This window comes from Phoenix dactylifera, chromosome 17 (assembly GCF_009389715.1).
Source record: "Phoenix dactylifera cultivar Barhee BC4 chromosome 17, palm_55x_up_171113_PBpolish2nd_filt_p, whole genome shotgun sequence".
Classification (NCBI taxonomy): domain Eukaryota; kingdom Viridiplantae; phylum Streptophyta; class Magnoliopsida; order Arecales; family Arecaceae; genus Phoenix; species Phoenix dactylifera.
The window spans coordinates 11,891,665-11,912,379 of NC_052408.1; the positions used below are offsets into that span (position 1 = coordinate 11,891,665).

The 20,715-nt window shown below is 39.6% G+C and overlaps 1 protein-coding gene across 5 annotated transcripts; it reads right to left on the bottom strand.

The window, feature by feature from the left end:
• Positions 1-1,607: 1,607 nt before the first annotated feature.
• On the bottom strand, positions 1,608-11,448 carry LOC103701097 (BTB/POZ domain-containing protein At2g30600). Of its 5 annotated transcripts, none has more exons than XM_008783063.4 (13): positions 11,346-11,448; positions 8,990-9,804; positions 8,549-8,878; positions 8,052-8,279; positions 7,209-7,370; positions 6,065-6,277; positions 5,922-5,969; positions 5,777-5,835; positions 5,541-5,673; positions 5,368-5,442; positions 5,210-5,290; positions 2,465-2,533; positions 1,608-2,393 (listed from the first exon to the last, which is right to left on the bottom strand). In XM_008783063.4, the coding sequence occupies exons 2-13, from the start codon at positions 9,788-9,790 to the stop codon at positions 2,175-2,177; spliced, it is 2,418 nt and encodes an 805-aa protein (XP_008781285.1). In that variant the 5' UTR covers positions 9,791-9,804; positions 11,346-11,448; the 3' UTR covers positions 1,608-2,174. The 5 variants fall into 5 exon arrangements, with proteins under 5 accessions (XP_008781285.1, XP_038970973.1, XP_026658035.1 ...); XM_039115045.1 differs by lacking the exon at positions 11,346-11,448 and adding an exon at positions 11,204-11,342; XM_026802234.2 differs by lacking the exon at positions 11,346-11,448 and adding an exon at positions 10,232-10,426.
• Between the last annotated feature and the right edge of the window lie 9,267 nt (positions 11,449-20,715).

Here is a 20,715-nt window from a genome sequence, read left to right on the forward strand (position 1 = left end):
TGTATCGTTTCCCTCAGGACATATTAGGTCATTTGTTTTGATATAAAGCAAAATAAAGCTACGAGCAAATAGCAAATGACAACCTTCATAAAAATTGCGCCCCTGTAAACAAGGGTAAAAACAAAAGAAAAGAGGAGATATATGGGTGAAATTTATTATTCCTGAACCAGCATTTTACTCATGGAATATGAGCCAGATCAAAATTCTCAAACTCAAAACTTGAATCCTTAATCTTGGAAGCAAAGAGGTGTGACCATTTAGCGAATATTTAGGCCACTAGAATTGGGTGCCTTGCGATTTTGCCTTTTTTTAAGGCTAAACCAATATAATAGTAGCTAAATCTCCATTTTTTTTTTCTATGAACCCATCGATGAGTTTAGCGATTCTACATGATTATATGTGCATTCAAAAGGCCATCTGAAACCTAGATTTTTGCGAGCAACTTATGGCAAGTTGGTGGATTCAGACAATTTTTTGCAATTTTAATTGCAAATGAGAATATTGTGTACTAGTATGTACTAAAATAATGATAGAAGTATTTAAGTATCAGTATGACTCAAGTTAGCAAGACAGATTAGGATCAGTCCTCTTGATGAGAAAGAATGAACTTGGAAGGAATACCACACTTTCGTATGATTTTATTGCCGCAATAAGTCCACAGTATGGCTAAAAGAAAATAGAACTCAAAGGATATGATTCTTGACAAGATGTCCAGCACCACTCATTATGTTGCCCAAATGTTTTTCTTCTTTACAGAAAAAGAACCTTCAGGATAACAATGAGAGCACAACCCGTTACTTTATTGAAATAACAGAGTATAATAGTACACATATTAATTAGCATAAGCTAAGTTCTCTCTAGCATCTTACTATAGTGACCATGAAGTCAATGCGGAAAAAAAATATTAGACATTGTCAACTTTAAGACATGCATCAAAGGGGAAGAGTCAATGAAGTAGTTTTTGTTCAAGCCAACCAAAAAAATTGCTTGTTCGTCAAATTGTTGCATATTACAGTTATAATAATAGTAATAACTATTGTAGTGGTTTATAGCATCGACAAGTTTGATGTTATCAAAATGAGAAAGAATGTTCGAGTCATCACCGGATCATCATAGAATATTTTTTTATCTTTTAGTGCTGGTCCACTTTTATTAAGTTGATCTTTAGGCTCAATATATATAACTTCATCTCGGCTTGATTACTAGTTACCAGAGTCATGTCAAATAGAGAGAGGGTTATTGGAGAATTAGAGTTGCATGGTGATTTTGAAAGGAAGACATTTTCAGCAAATTAAAAAAAAAAGAAGACATGAGGGCGTGGAGATGCCCATGGAAATAGAGTCTAGCTCAAGTGTGATGGTGTGTTCGTGTGTGACTTGTTTGTTGAGAGAGAGCCGAGTTAGATTGTCAGCTTACAAATTTTTAAGAAAATAATTCCTTCTCACTCCAAAATATTTGTTCCACCCTCTCTTATTATTTTTTCTGATGTTTGCTCAAGATCGTGAGCAGATCTGTTGGATCGACACCGAATAGCATGACATTCTACACACCTATGATCATGGAACAACTCTGCAAGAGAAAATTCCACCAGCTCAAAGATCAAGAAATTTCACAAAAATCCAGCTTCTTTTAGTTTACAATTTAGGAAAACAATCCAAGCAAGCAGAAGCAGTAACAAATACCAACCAGTATACACCATCCACCGACTTTTAATATGATCCCTCAATCATGTTGCTTGTTGAGCTTTCCATCCACCATTGGGTTCTTTTATATATACCCAGGTTACTAAACTTACAACCACAACAATATTGATATGTAATATTTGATTTGAGAGGCCTTGTTTGAGCTTCCTCTGCTTCATTGTAGAAATTCAGCCCCAATAATACACTCTACACGCTGATAAACACTACAGCTATTCAAATAGCTAGCTCGCATGCTTCATCCACAACCTACCTCTCAAGCCACTGAATGGAGATGAGGAGCATCACAAACTGACTTCCAGAATGGACAGTCAAGTGCACCAATTAAGCTGGAGATGCATGTAAAATATAACATGTGAATTTGCACAGCAAAATCTGGAATTAGAATGCCTTTTATTCTACTTGCACAGGGTACACATTAATGTATGATGGATCATTGAAGGACATTTCCAGCAGGATTTCCATATTATTCGATCAGCGGAAATAACCATATAGTTCGATGAAGCAAATGCAAAGATTCCACGCATCCGAATCACCTGAGGCAGGGCCTGTCAAAATGACTCGAAAGAACCTGAAAGGAAGAAGTGCAGTAGAGCCAGTTACGGTCCATGATGCAAATTGGCCAGGCCTGCAGATTGTCTGATCGTTTTCATGAACTCTCAAGTTGGTCCAATTCTCACCATCCATCGATCCCTGATAAAGAAAAGATTAGCAATAATTGTTCCATCCTCTCAAAGCTAAGGCAACAAAAGAAAGAAATTTACCTGGCAAGCCCATGACCTCATGTATGTGGTGGAGCCATCCTGTCTCAAGGTGTAGTAGTTGCACATGAGCTGAAATAACAAAGAAAAGAAACCAAATATTCTGCTTTAGAAAGTTCATCTGCAAACAGAAATGCAATTGCGTATCTTGTGCTTTGCCCAGTGTAAAGCAACGGTGTGACAGTCAGCGATCCTGACATCTGTTTTTTAATCCAACAGAAAAGAGTAATATTTAGAGCTAACTTTGAATTCTCCACACCAATGTGATTTTAAAAGATGAAAACAGGAATTCTTAGACTGCCAAAAAACAGGAACGCTTAGAAGAAGTGTGAATTTGCCTTTCCAAGTGAATCATTCAACCTTAAGTTCCTCCCAATAAGAGAATGTGTGCAGTTTACCATACAATGGCCTGATACTCCTAAATCTCCAGCCAGACATACTGAATGATGCCAACATAGCAACCAACATTGAAACAGATGCAGGAATATGTCAGACACAGTTATTACGTTATATACTTATAATGGGACTTTCTTTTGATAAGAAATGAACTTATTTTAAAATCTCAAGAATCAAGCTAATCTCTTCTTATGCGACCAACATACTACAACGCCTTTTAATGTGCGCTATCAACATAAAAACTCTTACCAAGAAATACAAGGTCATCTTCCTGGACCTCCAATTGATTCAAAAATCGGATGGAGGTCCAGTGAAAGAGAATATGATAAGCTTCTACTGGACCCTTGTTGATACAAAAAATGAAAAACAGATATTAACACAGTAGATAGCTCATCAATCAGCTGGGATTATAATGTCACAAAAAAATAACACCATCCTTGAGGTCAGTTTTCAATTGTCTGCACATCTAGCAGATGGTTAGCAGAACCAGTACCCAGTAAATTGATGCATAATGCACCTATTTCTAAAGTTATTCTCATATCGGTCTATTTTAGCTTCTTCATCAGAGCTTATCAATTGAAACCATTGTGTTGTACTATGGGAGAAGACATTGTGAAGTTAATTGGCTAGCAAAGTCACATAACGTTAAGCAACTCTATGATAATTTCCAAAAGAGACAATCTAATATCTTGGATCCCAAGATGCCAATGAGCGTGATGATGAGATTTGAGTCATTCTGAGAAATAGACTTCTTCTTGTGACTATGATGAAAGCATACATAAAAAAGAACCTTGAATTGCAACTTTTAATTAAGAAACCTAGTTTTGAGTTTTTTGACTACTAATTTATTGCAGGTATCTTCAGTGGGTCACTTGTGTGATGTAACCGCTGCATGATTTCTCAAGTAATTATATAAGTTATGAAAATGAAAAAAAAGTGGGATACTATACCAATAAGAAACTGACTAGTTAGAAGATTGGCCCATTATATCATTTGATAAAAACACGGAAATGATGCTCAAAAACAACTTATGAGCAAACATAGTGTCTCTGATGAATCAAAAGCCTCAAAAATCATGTATGACTTGAACTGTCTTCCCTATAGAATTTGCATCGCTCCCTTTTTTACATTTTTGTCACAAGAGAATATACTAGTCTGAGAAGTCATAGAAAACAAACCAGATGATAAGAACAATAATAAAAGGGAGAAACAAGGAAGTCCTGGAGCTACATATTAAATTTATGGAGGCAGACGTGTAAGATAAGCATTCCGTTAGGCAAGGTGTAAGCCCCATGTAATTTCATGAGCAATAGAAATCTGTGAAAAATCATATGGAATGGACGTAAGTGTTACACCCACTGAATGCTTGCCTTGGGGCATGCATGCAAGGTTGCAGACCTCTTGAACAAATTGGACATGAGAAAGTGCTTAGGAAGCCATGCAAGAGTCAGTTCTAGAGATTCTGAAGTGGGTGTGGCAGTTTCCAGCTATTTGGTTTTGGCCATGGTTACAGAATTTGGTAAGGATTTATTAATTGCAAGGACAAAAGTGCACTTACAATGTAAAAAATAACTTAAAAAATAAATTGTAAACATCCATATATTCCCCTCCAATAGCCAAAACGAAAACCTAACTGATCCCCATACAATGCATGGCATAATGCACAAGAAGAGCACTTCAAAAGCTCTCCGTGCAATATGTGCCACTCTACATAGCCTTGACCATCAGCTTCAAGGTGCTTTAGTAGTGCATGCCTACAAAGGCAAGGCCATGCAAGGCTTTTCAAACAATGAATTCTGCACATACTTGAATAGTGCAAAATTAAATGTAGCAAATTAGTTTAATTGAACATGACTTGGATATGTTCATGTCGGGAATGACTTGTGGTTCAAGCATATAAAAGCTACAGCCTATAAATTTGAAATTTTGGGTAGGTCCAAGTATAACAAATTCTAGCTATAGATTCCAAGCATATAAAAGACTGGACTCATCACTAGTTATGGCTATAGCTTGTTTTTAATTCAACATCACAAACTATGAAAACTTGGCTTGAACTTGGAAGGTCTGAAAGCATCAGCCTCTACGAAGTTCAGTATTGCATCATAACAAAAAATTCCTTGCAGTTATAAATTAATTTGAAGTGAAAAATGTTCCCCTTTTCTTCTCTGTACCTACTTATTTCCTAAAGAATTCATATCACATATATGTGCAATTGCCTCCTAGGACTTCAAACACGTTCACAAACTGCCGCAAGGAAAAATAACTTTTAAAGCATATTCCAAAAATATCGTAAAGAAATTATCGGCATCATTGCTTTCAATAGTACAGAAGTCTAGATTGCCAAACAGAAACCTGGTGATCTTGCCCAATGTCCACCATCCACCATGCACAATTCTTGCCATCTTCGATCCGAGGTCCAGCAAAAGAGGTGCCCTAAAGAATTCCAAGGTTGTGGCCTTCAAAACCACATTCATAATGCAGGTTCGAATAACTTGATATGATTTCCATACCTGATATGCCCTTGATACCAATGCCTTTGGGTCAGTGTACCTAGAAGCAGGGCTGCTTGCTGTTACAGTAATTTTCTGGAACATAAACGAAAGAAGTGGATCAAGGGTTGTCAAAATCATAATTCAAGCAAAGATATTAACATAATACCAGAAAAGTGCCTTGAAAAACTCACCTTAGCCAAAACAGGATTTACCCACTGATGTTCCCCATATGATGTCCCAGAAAAATAAATGACTCCATTGTTATCGCCATCGCATATGTATTGGAGCTCCTTATAGCTTGACCGTCTGTGTTGGAATCTAAAACTAAAAGGGTGAACACCACATTTGTGATCAGATCAACCATAAATCACGAGAAAAATAGTCAGTATAAGTCCTCAACCAATATATAATTCAAAAAATGACTCACTTCTGATCAATTACTGGCATTTTATATCCCATGCTAGAATATTGAATTGCTTCCTTCACCTACCATGTCATAATGAACGATGCTTTTTCAAAAATCTATGTCAAGCATGAATATCAAATCCTGAATGATCTGTCAATTCACTCACCAGCTGCTCAAATATAGGAATCTGGCTGCTAACCCTGCTCTTCTCCAGCTGTGTTTAAGCAAAGCAAGTGCCATTAATATCAGACAGATATGTTCCTTGAGAGAGGCTCATTCATCCTTATATGCATAATCTACAAAGTATACCTTCTGAAGTAAATGCAATGGCATTAACGGGAAACGCACAAAAGGTAACAACATATCAATCGATGGAAGCCTCTCTCCAAAAAGCTGTTCAGGAGTCGAAGAACCCAAGAACTCATCTACTGTAGCCCAGCCACAGATATCAGAGGTTCGCATGCACCATAATAAAATTGCATCCAGAACTTTTTCTTCTGATGTTACAGTCATATCAGCATGCTGCAAAACCCATTACTAATGTGACCAAAAGTTTGCATCAACAAACACTGCCTAAATTTCCAGAGGTTGTCAGACTATCCCATATTCTGAAATTTCTAGCCAAAAAAACGATCAGACAAGCATAATGGATTTTTTTCTAAAACTTAAAATGTTATCACGGTTCAAAGAAAAGAACGGGTATGGATCTCGAAGAAGCTTGGCACATTTTGCAGCTGATATGTGCACATAAGCTGATAATTTACACAACTAAATTCTAGGAAACATGTGTTGGAGATGGACCATGGATCACAAACTTAGGATCAATGTATTTGGTCATTATGAATTAACAGTGCAAGTGCCTTTCACAGTAATCATGTAAGAAACTAGATAAATATGAGAAACAAGTGCACCACCAATGAGTTAAATAATTGGGTCAATTGATTGTTTATTTCCTGTTCTTCAAAAAAAGAAAAGTATACATTTTAATATGTTTTAATGTTACAAGACACATAACAAATCAGGCAATCCATCCAGAGATTACTTGAAAATACTCTTGAGTTCAGTCTGCAATAACATATAGGAAGCCTTTAAGTCATAAAGCTATATATTTTTGCACAGACTTCCCTGATTTCAATTTAACATGAGGTGCTAGGAAGGAATTGGATTAGGTCACACCTTGAAAGAACTGCTTCACACTGTATGAGATACATACCAGATGGTGAGATAGTTTACCATTGTTAAACCTCATCAACATGGCGTATAACATCATGCAATGGCCGCCATTCTATCAAGAGGTGACCTAATATGCTTTCATCTCATAAGATTTTGAGTTAGAAACCACAGGAGATTCTTGGTATAACTTGAAATTTGACTGCAAGTAACTTGAAGAACTAAGAAGTCCAACAAGTCAACCAAGTCAACCAATTTCCATAACATGAATAGTATAACTTGCCTGAAGAATGTCCTTAAAAGTTGCCTCATCTAACAACACAAACTCGTTGCTGGCTGTTGTACAATAATCGAAGTGCATCGAAAAGTTCCTCTTGCAACTTTCTTCAAGCAGTTTACATGATGGGATTGATGAAACTGCTTGTAGAATGGAATAAACTGTATCCTGCAACAAACTTTGAGAGGTTAGTCCCAACATAAGCACCTAGCAACTTCTCCAAAATCTTCGGAGGCCTTGTCCATTAAATTTGCAAAATAGAAATAAGTCTTGAGGGATGAGCTTCTTCCAGTAGGACAACACCGACCCTGCAGATATATGTACATAAAATGTATCAATACATAATATTCTTCACCAGAGGCAGTTATTCAACGGCCCCATCTGTAACCTTTCCCACCATCATGAACGTTGGCCTCTATGGCATATACTAATAGGACTTTTTCTTTATTAAATAATACATATAAATAAATAAGAAAGACTTTAATAATATTGAAAAGAATATTTATGAATCAGCGTCTCAGATCCCACTGAAGTTTGACACTGAAAAACTTCATCTCTACAGCTAACAAAATAGGGATTAAAGTATTCAATTATGTAAATAGTTTGACAAGACAACAACAGAAGAAAATTTTTTGCCTCTGTGATTTGGGATCTTTAAGATTCAAAACTAGCATATTTCTGTAATTTATACAATCTAAATGCACAAGCAAAGTTACCTCGCTGTTCTTCTAATTCTTGCCATATGGACCAAGCATTTGAATATTAAAGGAGAAAGAATAAATGTCATGTAATCAGATAAAACAATGGCCCTAAATAATTAGAATGAAGAAATCACAAATGACTGAGTACCTCTGATAGACAATCCAAAAGGCATCTACAGCATTCTCTCTGAAGGTTTGTAACCCCAAACTGGTCTGCCAGCAGAAGTAGTGGGATTAGTAAGGAACTTGTTTCCATGCTATCCATCTCAAGTTTCCCACTGTACATAAATTGAAGCATGACTGAAAAAGCTTCTGCAGAGACATCCCTGAGCGAAATGTCTGGAGAATTACTTTCAATCATTCCATTTGTGAACATCTGCATTATAAACAGTCTCAGAAAATTCAGGACAAGATGTTGGCAAAGTGGTTTTTAGTTTACCAATATGTACATTAAAATAAACAAATAAGCAATAATCAGATGCCTAAAGTCTTCCGTGTCCAATATAGATAACACAATATAATTCCACTGTTAACTTAAAGAACAATCAGCCAAAAACAGAAGACAAATAAGTTCTCCACTATCTTAAGGTATTGTGACAAGGCATACAAGTATATAATAAAATATGAAGAGAAAGATAAACAAACCTTTGCAAATGGCACACTCCATAAACTAATAATGAGCTTGTGTGACCGGGCAACAAGACCATGCCCTTCTATATATATGTTTACATCACTGTGCTCACCAGTTGCAAGGAAATGCTTGAGCTTCCGTACATCAACAGGGTGTTCGAAGGGCAAGGTGCTAAACTGCCTAACTTCGCAACTAGTGTTTGCAATTTCCACTTTCTTACCGAAATCAAATATTCTTTTGTTCATTTTAAAACGATCTATAATTTCTTCACACTGCTTAGTCAATGGGGAGACTTGAAATTGTATGCTTAAATCCCTCAGAGAGTTAAGCTGCGACTCGACAATCTGCATCATAGTAAAAGATAGCAGTAATGATAATCAGTAAAATTATACTTCAATTACAAACATAACAGCAGTCAGCAGACTAAAGATGAGCAGGAAAATTGTCTAACTTACTTGAGTCCGACCAGTGTAGATATACTCCAGAAAAGCATGGAGAACAGGATATGTTGTCGATGGAAGTACAATGGTGTTACCATCAGCAGATCTAGAAGAGAAATCCCCTGAAGCACTCAATATAACCATGTGTGCAGGAACAACCTTCCCTTCAGCACCAACTACAAACAATGTATCAGAAAGATCCCAAGTCTCCAAAAAATTCCAAAGCCCCCATTTTTCAAAGCCATCAGTTGCATCTTCCGACCTTCCATCCTCATCATCCCCCACATCACATTCTTTGTAGTCAATATGGCTCCAGAGGCTGTTGTGATTTGGTGTCAAGGGCAAGACGGTGATATTTCTATAGCCCACATGTTTGTCCCAGCTGCTTAACCCAACATATTGAACACTGTAATTGGGCTTTGAGTCGAGCCATTCAAAAACAAGATTCTGGAAAGGATATCTTCCTTTGCCAATACTAATCAAGCCATCATATATGCCGATCCAATAGCTCTGAAACGTCGAGGAACAGCACAGTCCAATACCAGCAACATCCACCACAGTCTTCCCATCCACTTCAATCTTCAGTCTTCGATTCCTATGACTGCCCAAAATGACAGTGTAATTTGGACCGTTATCCATTTTGTAATGGTAATGTTGGCTTCCCACTTGCTCCCTGAACACCAAGGTGACATCATTTTGAGCAAAAGCTTCAAAGGCAACACATCCTCGCCCAGCCTCCCGAAACCTCAGCTCCTCACGCCATGCACACTCAAAAGGAGCAACTGTAAGAAACTTCTTCTGTTTTTCCACACCCATATTCCCTGCTTAAACTGAAAAAGTGAAAGAATCAGAAATCAATACAAATATGAGCTTGACAAATCCAGAAAGAAAGAATCAGTACCCCTTAAAACTTGATTTTACCATATCCTAAATAGTATCTCAGAGATATTTCAAATGCGCCAAAAAAGAAAAAAAAGAAAAAAGAACACGTTCATATAAACAACAGGAAAAGCAAGAAGCTTTCTATTCAAAAATTTACCCTGATAGAAACATGTTGTATTACAGTCGAATCATTTAATCTCTAGTGCTTTCTAATATAATGATGATTATATTAGTTTTTATAACCAAAACTTGAGTAGCTGACCAAGGAATGCAATAGACAGAGCATAAGTTTTTCTTTTTGATGGAAAGAGTAGTAATCCCACTCATCTACTAAAATTCAGGAAAAAAGAGATAAAGAGCAGGAATTTTTCATACATTGGAATAGCAAGAAACAGATAAGCTAGAGCAGCATCCCAGTAAACAAAGTCTATATATAAGTTTCCAGCGGACGAGACCAATATATATAGTGTCAAGAACAGCATAGATCTTATCATATGTACCATCCAGCTAAAGAAAATATCTACAGCAAAAGGAAAATATATATGATCTAAATAAAACTCCGGAAAAAAGTGCCACCACAGAATATACCATATTCTTCTGTTTTCTCTTCTGACAAAAAAACTCCATTAGTTTTTGCCCAGAAAACGAATGAAAGAGATGCCAAGATGAAAATTCAATGAACGGCAGCACTCTACTAGACCAAGTATCCATTTCTGAGAAAATAAACCCAGATTTTTCTCATTGGGATGCCATTTTGGGAGAAACTCACCTCAAATTGTCTCATTTCTCATTCTAACTCTGCTCAAAATGTGCTACGAATCGAATTCTAAATTAGAAAAAAAAAATTGCTGACATCACACCAGAATCTGAGAGACATCCCACCTCAAAGACTTCTGAACTTGTAACTAATGAACCCACTAGAAGTAAAGACGGGGGGGGCGAGGAAGGACCCAAACAACTGGCACATAAAGACATCAGTAAATGAGAGCGAACGGATTTGGAACCACACCCACCTCAAACTTTATCCATTAGATGACCTAGAATTCCAGATTCCCTACAAAGACAACCCACCTCATAATTTCTCGCATCCTGCCCTCAAAAAATCCAATTTTTACCTCAATTGTGGACATGAAAGCCCACAACCTAGGGTTCGCACTTCCATATCTACAAGAAATTGTATAAAACACTAATTATAGCATCCATTTTGCCCTATTTCATCCCAATAATAAAAAAAACAAAAGAAAAAAAAGCTGCACTTCCATCACAAAACTTCGTTTTCCTTCTCAGAATCTTCCTGAAAAGATAAACAACATGGAAAAAAAATATCAGCTCTCGAAGCAAGCCCACCTCAAATTTTACTCAGATTTGATGCTAGAGACAAAAGAAAACGAATCGATCCAGACGATAGAAATCACGAAAGAAAAGAAAAAAATGGATTTTGAGGACATGTAGATCGAGACATAGCCTTTAATTCAATCACATATCGGACCTTTGATCGATTCCACCCTCCGTCGCTCTCGCCGCCGCAGGCTGCGCCTTTCCTAATTTCTCTTCGCGTATTTTTGTTTAATCACATGAAATAAGATTATTAAGCGGCGATAATTCACACGGAACTGCTGGCTGTCCGTGTTGACACGTGGACAGTGTTGTATTGCATGATGCCACATCGCACCGGAGGATCTTCGTCATTGTGGGTAGCTCTGCTTGGTCTGGTCGAATTTCTCGTGGACTCGGTTTACCCGGTTCTAGACGTTTCGGTGCGAAATTTTGGAGGCTTCCAGCCCTTACATAGCACTTATCCAACCGTTATGCGGGGCCTATCCAACTCTTTTGAATTTAGATCGAGGTCACAAAAATTAACCACGTTATTTAGTTGTTATATAACAAAGGATGAGCCTTGGTGAACGTCATAGGTTAGGAAAAATGGAGGACAACCTCGCTTTCCATAATGGGAAGAGTCATTCTGGTCAGGTCTTTTCTCTGTTCTATGCATATCTACTTGATGTCGAATACTGTTGTTCCCAAGACAGTGTTGACAAGGATCGAGAGGTTGGCTCGGGACTTTATTTGAGGTTCGCAGGGCGGCAGCCGGGAGGTGCATCAGGTGGATTAGGAGTCGGTATGCCAAACAACTAGTGCAGGAGAGTTGGGCATTCAGTCTTTGTTGACCAGGAGGGAGGCGCTGATCACTCGGCATGCTGCCAGAGTTCTCTTGGAGCCGCAGTCTCTTTGGAGTCGGTTGATCGTCGCTCGATATGGCCCCTTTGGGAGTGGTGCAACTCCACCTGGGTGTAGGAGGGCTTCACCGGTGTGGCGCGAGATTAGTAGGTTTTTGCCTGTGGTCCTCTCGAGATGCAGGTGGTTGATTGGAGATGGCCAAAGGATGGATTGGTGGAGGATGCTTGGGTGGATGAGCTTCTATTGCGGCGATGGCCGACACTAGTCAGTGTTAAGGCTGCGGATGGACTCCATATTTATGATCTACTCCTCCCCGGAGGTGAGGGGTGGGATACCGGTCGAATTGAGTAGTTGTTCGGAGAGTCACTTGCGGAGCGGATTCAGTCGCTCCTAGTTCCGGGGCACCCTTGCCCTGATGTTCGGGTATGGAGCTTTATCTGTAGGTTTAGAGTCAGTGTGGCTGATGTTTACGGCTTAGTCCAGATGGTGGGCAATTAGGAGCAGATTTTGGCTGGATTTGGCGATTTGGCTTGCATCCTAAAGTAGCCTTATTCCTTTGGAAGGTTGCTTGGGGCAGGCTACCGACGAGACTTTTGCTGTGCGAGAGAGGCATGGACATCCACCCCCAGTGCTTGGAGTGTCAGAGTGATGAGTCGTTGGACCATGCCATCTTTTAATGCCACCGGGCAAGAAGGGTCTAGAGGCAGGCGAGGTTCCCCACGGTGCTCTGGGCTCATGCAACGTCCTTTCTTCAGGTTCTTCAACGTCTGGCCAGGGCCTTTCAGTCCAGACCGGAGGCAGTTCGGGCGACCTATACTGTTTACCAGATCTGGCTTGCAAGAAACACATGGACTTTTGGGGAGGGTTGTCCCCCACCGGGGGTAGTGGTGGAGAGGGCGCGTCTGTTGGCAGTGGAGGCCTCTCAGGCGATCCGGTCGAATAGACCTTTGACAGCTCGAAATATCTGGGGCTCCACAGCTGCTCATCGAGCGTCCTGTTTGATGTTTTTCACCTGGAAGTCCCCACCCCCAAGTTTTCTCAAAGTCAATTTTGATGGATGTGTCTTATAGGGAGGTAGGAGGGGTGGGGGAGGCTTTATTGTTAGAGGCCCGAATTCCAGGATAGTTGTTGCTAGAGGTTGCTACTTGTTTGACACCTCGGTGCCAGGGGCGGAGCTGAGAGCGACCTAGGCGAGATTGTGCTATGTTCGACATGCTCTACAAGGGAGAGAGGTCCTTCTGGAGAATGATTCTGTGACGGTCATTGGATGGATCCTACAGGAGTCCGGAGGGGGTCGGTGATTACCATCCACTGCTGAGAGATATTCATGCTATGGTTTGTGGTGGGATAGTGCTCTAGACGAAGCACGTGTTCAGAGAGGCCAATAGTGCTGCAGATTAGGTGGCCTCTTTTATTGCCGACCACTTGGGGAACCACCTCTGAGTAGGAGAGGCGGAGTTGCCTAGTGCACTCCGTGAGGTACTGTTTTTTGATTTTTTTGGCTGTATCCATATACGTTATGTATGATACTCCCGCTTTCAGCAAAAAAAAAAAAAGGGAGACAATCTCTAGGTTGTATTTTCTAAAAATCTATTTAAATTTAGCTCAAATTCTAGCTTTTGGATTGTAGAAAGAAAAAAAAAACCGATAAAATTTAGGTTGGACGGTGCTTGGTTGATACAGAGTCATACTTAATGGATGATCAAATCCACAAATCTTCTAGAATTTTTAACTCAATTCTGTAAGAATATTCATATGTTTATTTGAAAGCATAACTATTCTGCTAAAAAAAAAAAAAAGCTCTCATCATGAGTATAGGCGCAGTAGCATTTGCAGCATAGAAAAATAATAATAACAACAATAATAATAATTTAGATTTAAAACTAATTTAGAGCCACCCGGTGGCCGTAAAGTAGAGGTGATCAAAACCCGGGCCGGGCTCTACAGCAGAAATTAGGCCCGATGGCTATGCCCAGACCCGGCCCGGCCCGACTGTCGGGCTTAAATTTTTGTCCAGGCCCGACCCGACCTCCCTCCCTCTCTCCCGCTCCCCCCCCACCTCTCCCTTCTCCGAGTCGGGCTCTCGGCGAAGGAAGGGGGGGGGCGGCTCTCGGCGAGGGAAGGGGGGGCGGCGGCTCTCGGCGAAGGAAGGGGGGGCGCCGGCTCTCGGCGAAGGAAGGGGGGGCGCCGGCTCTCGGCGAAGGAAGGGGGGCCTGCACTTTGATTTAATTACAAAAGAGCCTTTGTGACGTTGACGGGTGGCGGGTGGCTGCTCGGTGGCTTAGCAAGCTAAATGATCACGGATTTGTTATTCATAAATGCTATTGGCTGCCACTTAGCTGGAAGAATTCAATCCTAGTGTTATCCTGGTTATATACATTGTGATTTAATCATCCTAGTGTTATCATGGTTATATACATTGTGATTTAATCATCCTAGTTATATACAATGGATGAGATATCCCATGGACTTGAACCTCACTTAGTATTGATAGTATCTATCTGAACAAATCATAGTAGATTAGATCTTGAACTAGGTCCTTTATCTCAGACTTCTACTTATCACACATACAATACATATTAATTGGGTCTTTATGCAGTCGGCGCCATTTAAGGGCCTCGCACTTAGTACCTTAATTTTTTATGAGAATTTTATTAGGATTAGCCCAAATTCCTAGTCGCGGTCTATATGATAATTCTCATATAAGAAAGTCCTCCAGGATTTTGTGACCTAATACCCTACAGATTTCCTATCTTGGACTCAAGTACAACTCAACTTTTTCAATATATATATTTGTCACTCATAAAAGCAATCATCATAAGAACGAAGAAGATATACTCCAAAAAATATGTTCAAACATGATCATTCAATCAGTTTCATTTCTACCACATTAAACCTCTTTCATGGCATCTCCAATTACAAAGATTGGGTACCCACTGGTGGGCTTAAGCCCCATCCCCCTCGATAATTTTAGGACTCCACTCTTAGACAAATCCTTGGTTAAATGATTTGCCAAATTTTTTCTCGGACTTGACAAATTTGAAGAAAATAACATTACTCTTTTTAAGTTGTCTTACAAAGTTATGACGAATTCGGATATGTCGATTTATCTTTTTGTCACTACTCTTTTGATTCGTAAGGTTTTGAGTTAGATTTTAGATTTTGAAATAAATACAATAAAGAGCAATAATATCAATAAAATTAAATAATCATACTAAGAAATATAACAAGTAATGTAACTTTGTAATTTTTGTACGTTTTTCAATGCAGAAGTAAATATTTTGAGAACATCTAATAATATACATAGTTTTTAAAACAACAATAATTTCTGCACGGCTTTTAAAAGTGTAAGAGTTTTCTACACAGATTTTAAAGACACAGAAAATTATGCAGAGAAATTAAACATTATAGAAAATAGATTGCACGAAATTTAAAGTTGTAGAAAATTTGTACGTAGTAATTTTCTACATGGATTTTTAATCTGTAGAAAATTTGTGCACAGACTTTAAAGTGTCAGAAAAAATCTATATAGTTTTTAAAGTTGCAAAAACTCTGTGCGCACAATTTTCAAAGCAATATGACTTTCTAAAAGAGCTGATTTTTGTAAAAAAAAAATTATAGCTTTTTTATTTCATACAATTAAAATTAAATTTAGTCCTATGCAATTGGACAAAATTTGATAAACAATCCAATAGCAATTTCTACTATAATCAAGATCACGTTCTTAGATTGCTGGAAATATTTTGTCTAAACACTGTAATATCTTTATTTTATAAAGATATTATAAAGAAATAATTTACTAAAGAAAAATTTGCTTTTTAAACTGGTGTGTCAATGTTGTCCATCGTAATCACCTACTTGCAACTTCTAGTCTGGTCGTTATGGGCATGCATCGCCACTCAAGCACGTCCCCTGCATGATGCAGAACCAATTGTGTAAACTTATCATGAATAAGATATTTTGAAGAAAAAAATATTTTCTCACAATCCTTTTCAAGAGGAGAGATGATATTGGCAGCTGTACCGATTATTCTTAACACGGCAGGGACTCCTAAACGACCGGGATTCGTATCATATCCAACTCGCTCGGTAATCCGTATCGACTTCCACGATATATTTGTTCCTCTATAGACCCCGGCCCGGGGGTAACTAAATCCCTCTTCTTCATTAGAATCTCCCTACTTTAATAAGCCCAAGACGCCGGAGAGAGCGAGACCGTTACCATGGACTCTGTTGCCGCAACGCGCTCCATGGTCGAGGCCCTCGAAGGTATGAACCGGGCCATCGACGCCGCCCGAAACAAAATCTCCTCCTCCTCCTACCTCTCCACCTTCGGGGAGCTCCACGTCGTCTTCATCCGCTGTCGCGTCGAGATCAAGGACGCCGCTGTTTCCCTCGAGGCGGCGGTGGTGGCGGCGGTGGAGGCGGCCACCGCCAGCCGGGACGGCACCGTGATCTGGGATCTCGGACTGCAGATCCGCGGCTTGAAAGGGCTGGCCAAAGTTTGGCGGGGCCGCCAGGAGGAGGAGCGGTGGGGGCGATGCTTGGAACGGTGCAACCACGGAAGCACGGAGGAGTGGCACGTCCTGTCGCTGAAGAGAGTCGCGGCGACGGCGTGCCGCCATGCTGAGCATCTGGTGGCCCAGATACCGGATCCGTGGGTCTCGGCGGCCACCGCCAGCCGGGACGCCTCCGCGAGCAGGCGTCCCAGAGTTTGGCGGGGCCGCCTGGAGCAGCGGTGGAGGCGATGCTTGAAACGGTGCAACCACGGAAGCACGGAGAAGTGGGTCCTGTCGCTGAAGAGAATCGCGGCGATGGCGTGCCGCAATGCTGAGAAGCTGGTGGCCTGGCTACGGGAGCCGCGGGTCTCGCCGGAGCTGGTCGATGATGCGGAAGGGACGCCATTATTGGCGGACTTCCGGCCGATGGCGGACGAGCTTGCAGGCGGTAGGAAGGGGGAGAGATGCGATGGAGGACTCGGAGGAGTATCAGGGGATTTTGAGGGAGATGGGGCGATCTTCCGCATAGCTAGGATCGAGGATCTTGCCGTGGAGTCAACTTTTTGTAAATCGAGAAGATTTTGTTTGCTTTAGCCCTAAACCCTAGGTGACGTTCTTTTATCTTTCCACTGATCTGGGATTAATTAGAACCAGAGTCAGGATCCTTTCGCAGGGCGCTGTGTACGTTTGGTTGGGCAACTCACCCCGAACCTCTTATCCAAACATACATGACCTTCTATGGTTCAAAACACGGACCAGAGAGGATTCGAACTCATTAAAGCTAGGGAATTTTTGATCTCCATGAACATGTTTAATTATGCTGCATTGGAATATTTTAATCTTAAGTGATGGTACTTTTCTCACTTAAGCACCTTAAAGTATATATCTACCCCAATTAATGGTGTCAATGCTATTTCCATTATTATTTTTTGAAGCATGTTGAGCTTATTATATAATTATAGCTGCTTTGTTTACAACCTAGATATATTACCTATGGTGGGTGCATAACGAACAAGTGGAAATGTCTTTATCTACGGTTAAGGCCGATCAGGAGAATACCTTCCACTAATTATTTTATGTGGGACTAAACTTCACACATGATCCTCAATAATCTTTTCTTTTTTATGTGTGCTGACTCAATTCTCACTCTGATCGAATCCACCACCATCTGATCAGGCTCTGCGGTCAATTACTCTTCTTGAGTGCACCATGAATCTCCGCTTCAGTCCAACAACCTACTTTTCAAGAACTACACTTTGACATAGTGTGTTACTGCTTAAGTCAAAAAGTTATTAGCTCTTCAAGAGTCATAAGTTTTAATACACCCTTATGAGAGTCCACATTTTTAAGAACCATGCTCAAGGTTGCACTCAAACCCAATACCTTACTCCGTTGAGCTCCTTTGCCACACCCACTTGGCATACGGCGACTACCATGACTCGACTTTACTGGCTAGCCTCTTATCCTTTTTTAAAAGAGCCACCAATTCTAGTTCCTTTACAATTTAGAGATTTTTTCCAGGATTATCATCCATTGGCTCTGATACCATATATTAGGGAGAAATGTGGAGTTTGATTCTAATTGAGAGAAGGTCTTGATATAAAAATCAGAACTCAATTCAACTTAAAAAGCACGGTCATCTGTAATTTTTCCTCTCTCACCTACTCCTTATCCCTCCTCTCTCTTCTTTTGTTTCTTCTTCTCTTCCCCTCTTCCATTTCCTTCCTTCTCTATTTTTTCACTCACCCACGGCCGTTAGAGCCATAGAACCCAATTCTTTGCACCAGTTTTTATGTTGCATGACCCCCACCTTTTATAAGAGAAGATGAGGCATTGTCTTGCTCTCTCTGTCTAGTCAAGCCCCAAGCATCAAGCTGGAAATGGACACTCCACTTTGCTACGATGCATAGCCTGATTTTCTCTTGTACTCTATGTGATAATTTGGTAACAAGAAACCACTTTTCTCAAGAATCTCCAACTTGGCTTCTACTGTCAAGCCAAACCAGGAGATCTTGCAGAGCCCCAAATCTACCATCTCTAGGGTAACAACTAGCTCACTTCCTAGCTTGCCACGAATCTAAGCTTCGGTCAAATCCACTTGTCTTACCACCTACAGCATTGCTTTTTTTTTTGGTACATCGGCTGCTCACTGTTCGCATGAGCGCAACCAGCTACATCACTAGCAAGAAGCCTACACAAAGCAAAAGGAACAGAGGACTGTTGGATCCACAGAAATGAGGCAACCCAATCTGCAGCTTGGTTCGCCTCCCGAAAGACATGCCTGACCTATAGCATTGCTTTTCTAAAACTAATTGGGTAAACCAAATCTATTGTCGTGGTAAAAGTGACACTTCCATGATTGTATACCTGAGACTACATCCCAACATCACATCTCCACTTGATTGTATGCACTATCTCCGAACTCCACTTGCAACTATGTCCAATTTATATTCCTGCACTTCTTGGCCTTAATCAACACTATGATGCCCCATATCACCTTCAAAACTCCACCTTATCATTAAGATCCATAGCATTTGGAGTCAAATGCACCAAGCAAAATTAGATTCTTGCACATCTTAGAGACATACCTCGCCTTTCCCGAATGCACACTGCCTTTATCAAACATCAGGATCTTTGATGTTCCAACACCACTGAAATCACAAACTAAACCATCGACTATCTAAATAGTACCTTTCTTTATCTCAAAGGAATCAAAAAAAAAAAAAAATCTCTTATGGTGCAAACATGGTAAGAACTTTCTTAATCCAAAATCCTAGCATCATCAAAAGTGCCCATACTTTCAAGGACTGTAATAACCCTCTTCAACATCACTATCACCCAAAGAATCACTACCGTTCTTTTGCTTTTGTGCACCAAATCCTTTCTTTATCTATCTTCCTCTCGCTACCAACGTGCTACTTGAAGAACCTACCTGATTGCTTTTCCTACGAGAATCCTCGGGTGAGCAATATTGATACTTCTGAATCCATACAAGAGGCGCCGCACAACTGAAGTTCATGATCCGACATTCTTATCAACAACTTGTTTGCAGGAAGAATTTGATAAAATGTCTGAGAGGAATATGTAGGCCTTCTATGCCTACACAATTTTCAATTGCAACTCCCCAAACAAATCAAATTGAGTTGCAACAACTGCAGTTGTATCTAAATGAAAAATTTTCAGCTGCATACAACTACAAATGTTGTCATTTCACATGTATGCAATTTCTATTACAATGTATCTCTAGTTGTAAATACTCCCTAAATTCAGTAACTATTGCTACGCGGCATTGATATATTTTCTTTTGCAATATTAGTGTCCAAGTATTCAGTAACTATAGTTGCTATGCTCGTCATTTCAAATACTTGCTTCATAATTTTCTACCAAAAATGTGGGTGATATTCAATTGAAATAATTAAAAAGAAAAAGAAGTCATGATAGGGGTTAAGTAAATTTGACTTCATATTTTGTGTAATAATGTACATCATACATCATTATCATGATGACAACAACCCAGCCTATGAGAGGTATCATGGACCACTTTCATCACCCTCCATCTCAAGCAAAGGCTAGAAATCCGTTACAAGTTACCATTTATTTCTGCCCACAAGCTGAATTAAACATTGAAAAAATTGCAGAGATATCAAATTCTTTAGTACAGCAATGTGGCAAGAACATGTCAAATTATGCACACCATTATTGCAACTACAACAACCCAGTAATATATGAGAGGTTCTAGCAAAGCTAGAACCGATTTCCTAAGTTATCATTAGTTCTGCTCACGACGATTCGAAAAATCATAGGTATGTGAAATTCTTTAGTACACTGTTGCAAGAACAGGATCTTTTGATGTAAGCAAGTAAGCCAAATAACCCTTGACTCGAAAATCTTTTTAATATTATAATTAGTGTGTCTATCCTGTAAAAAATCTTCAAGCGAAATATCTGATTTTGTAATCACTATAATCTAATACAAAAATCTGAATACTGTACATTCATCAGCATAGCTATCCAGTGTGGTAAATCAATATTCTTGTAATGATATTTATTAAGATTCAATGAACAAACAATCAACAGGTCACTTGAATTGAAATGTAAGATCTGCTCACTGTACTAAATTGACAAATTGTCGAGTATATCTAACAGTTGGAAGATTTACCTCAGAGAAAATAATTTTAGAGAGA

Coding starts and splice junctions, on each gene's coding strand:
- LOC103701097 (XM_008783063.4), bottom strand. CDS start 9,790: ATGGGTGTGGAAAAACAGAAGAAGTTTCTTACAGTTGCTCCTTTTGAG. Junction 5,291..5,367: donor TGGTATCAAGGGCATATCAG/GTATGGAAATCA, acceptor GGAATTCTTTAG/GGCACCTCTTTTGCTGGACC. Junction 2,394..2,464: donor TGAGGTCATGGGCTTGCCAG/GTAAATTTCTTT, acceptor TTTCTTTATCAG/GGATCGATGGATGGTGAGAA.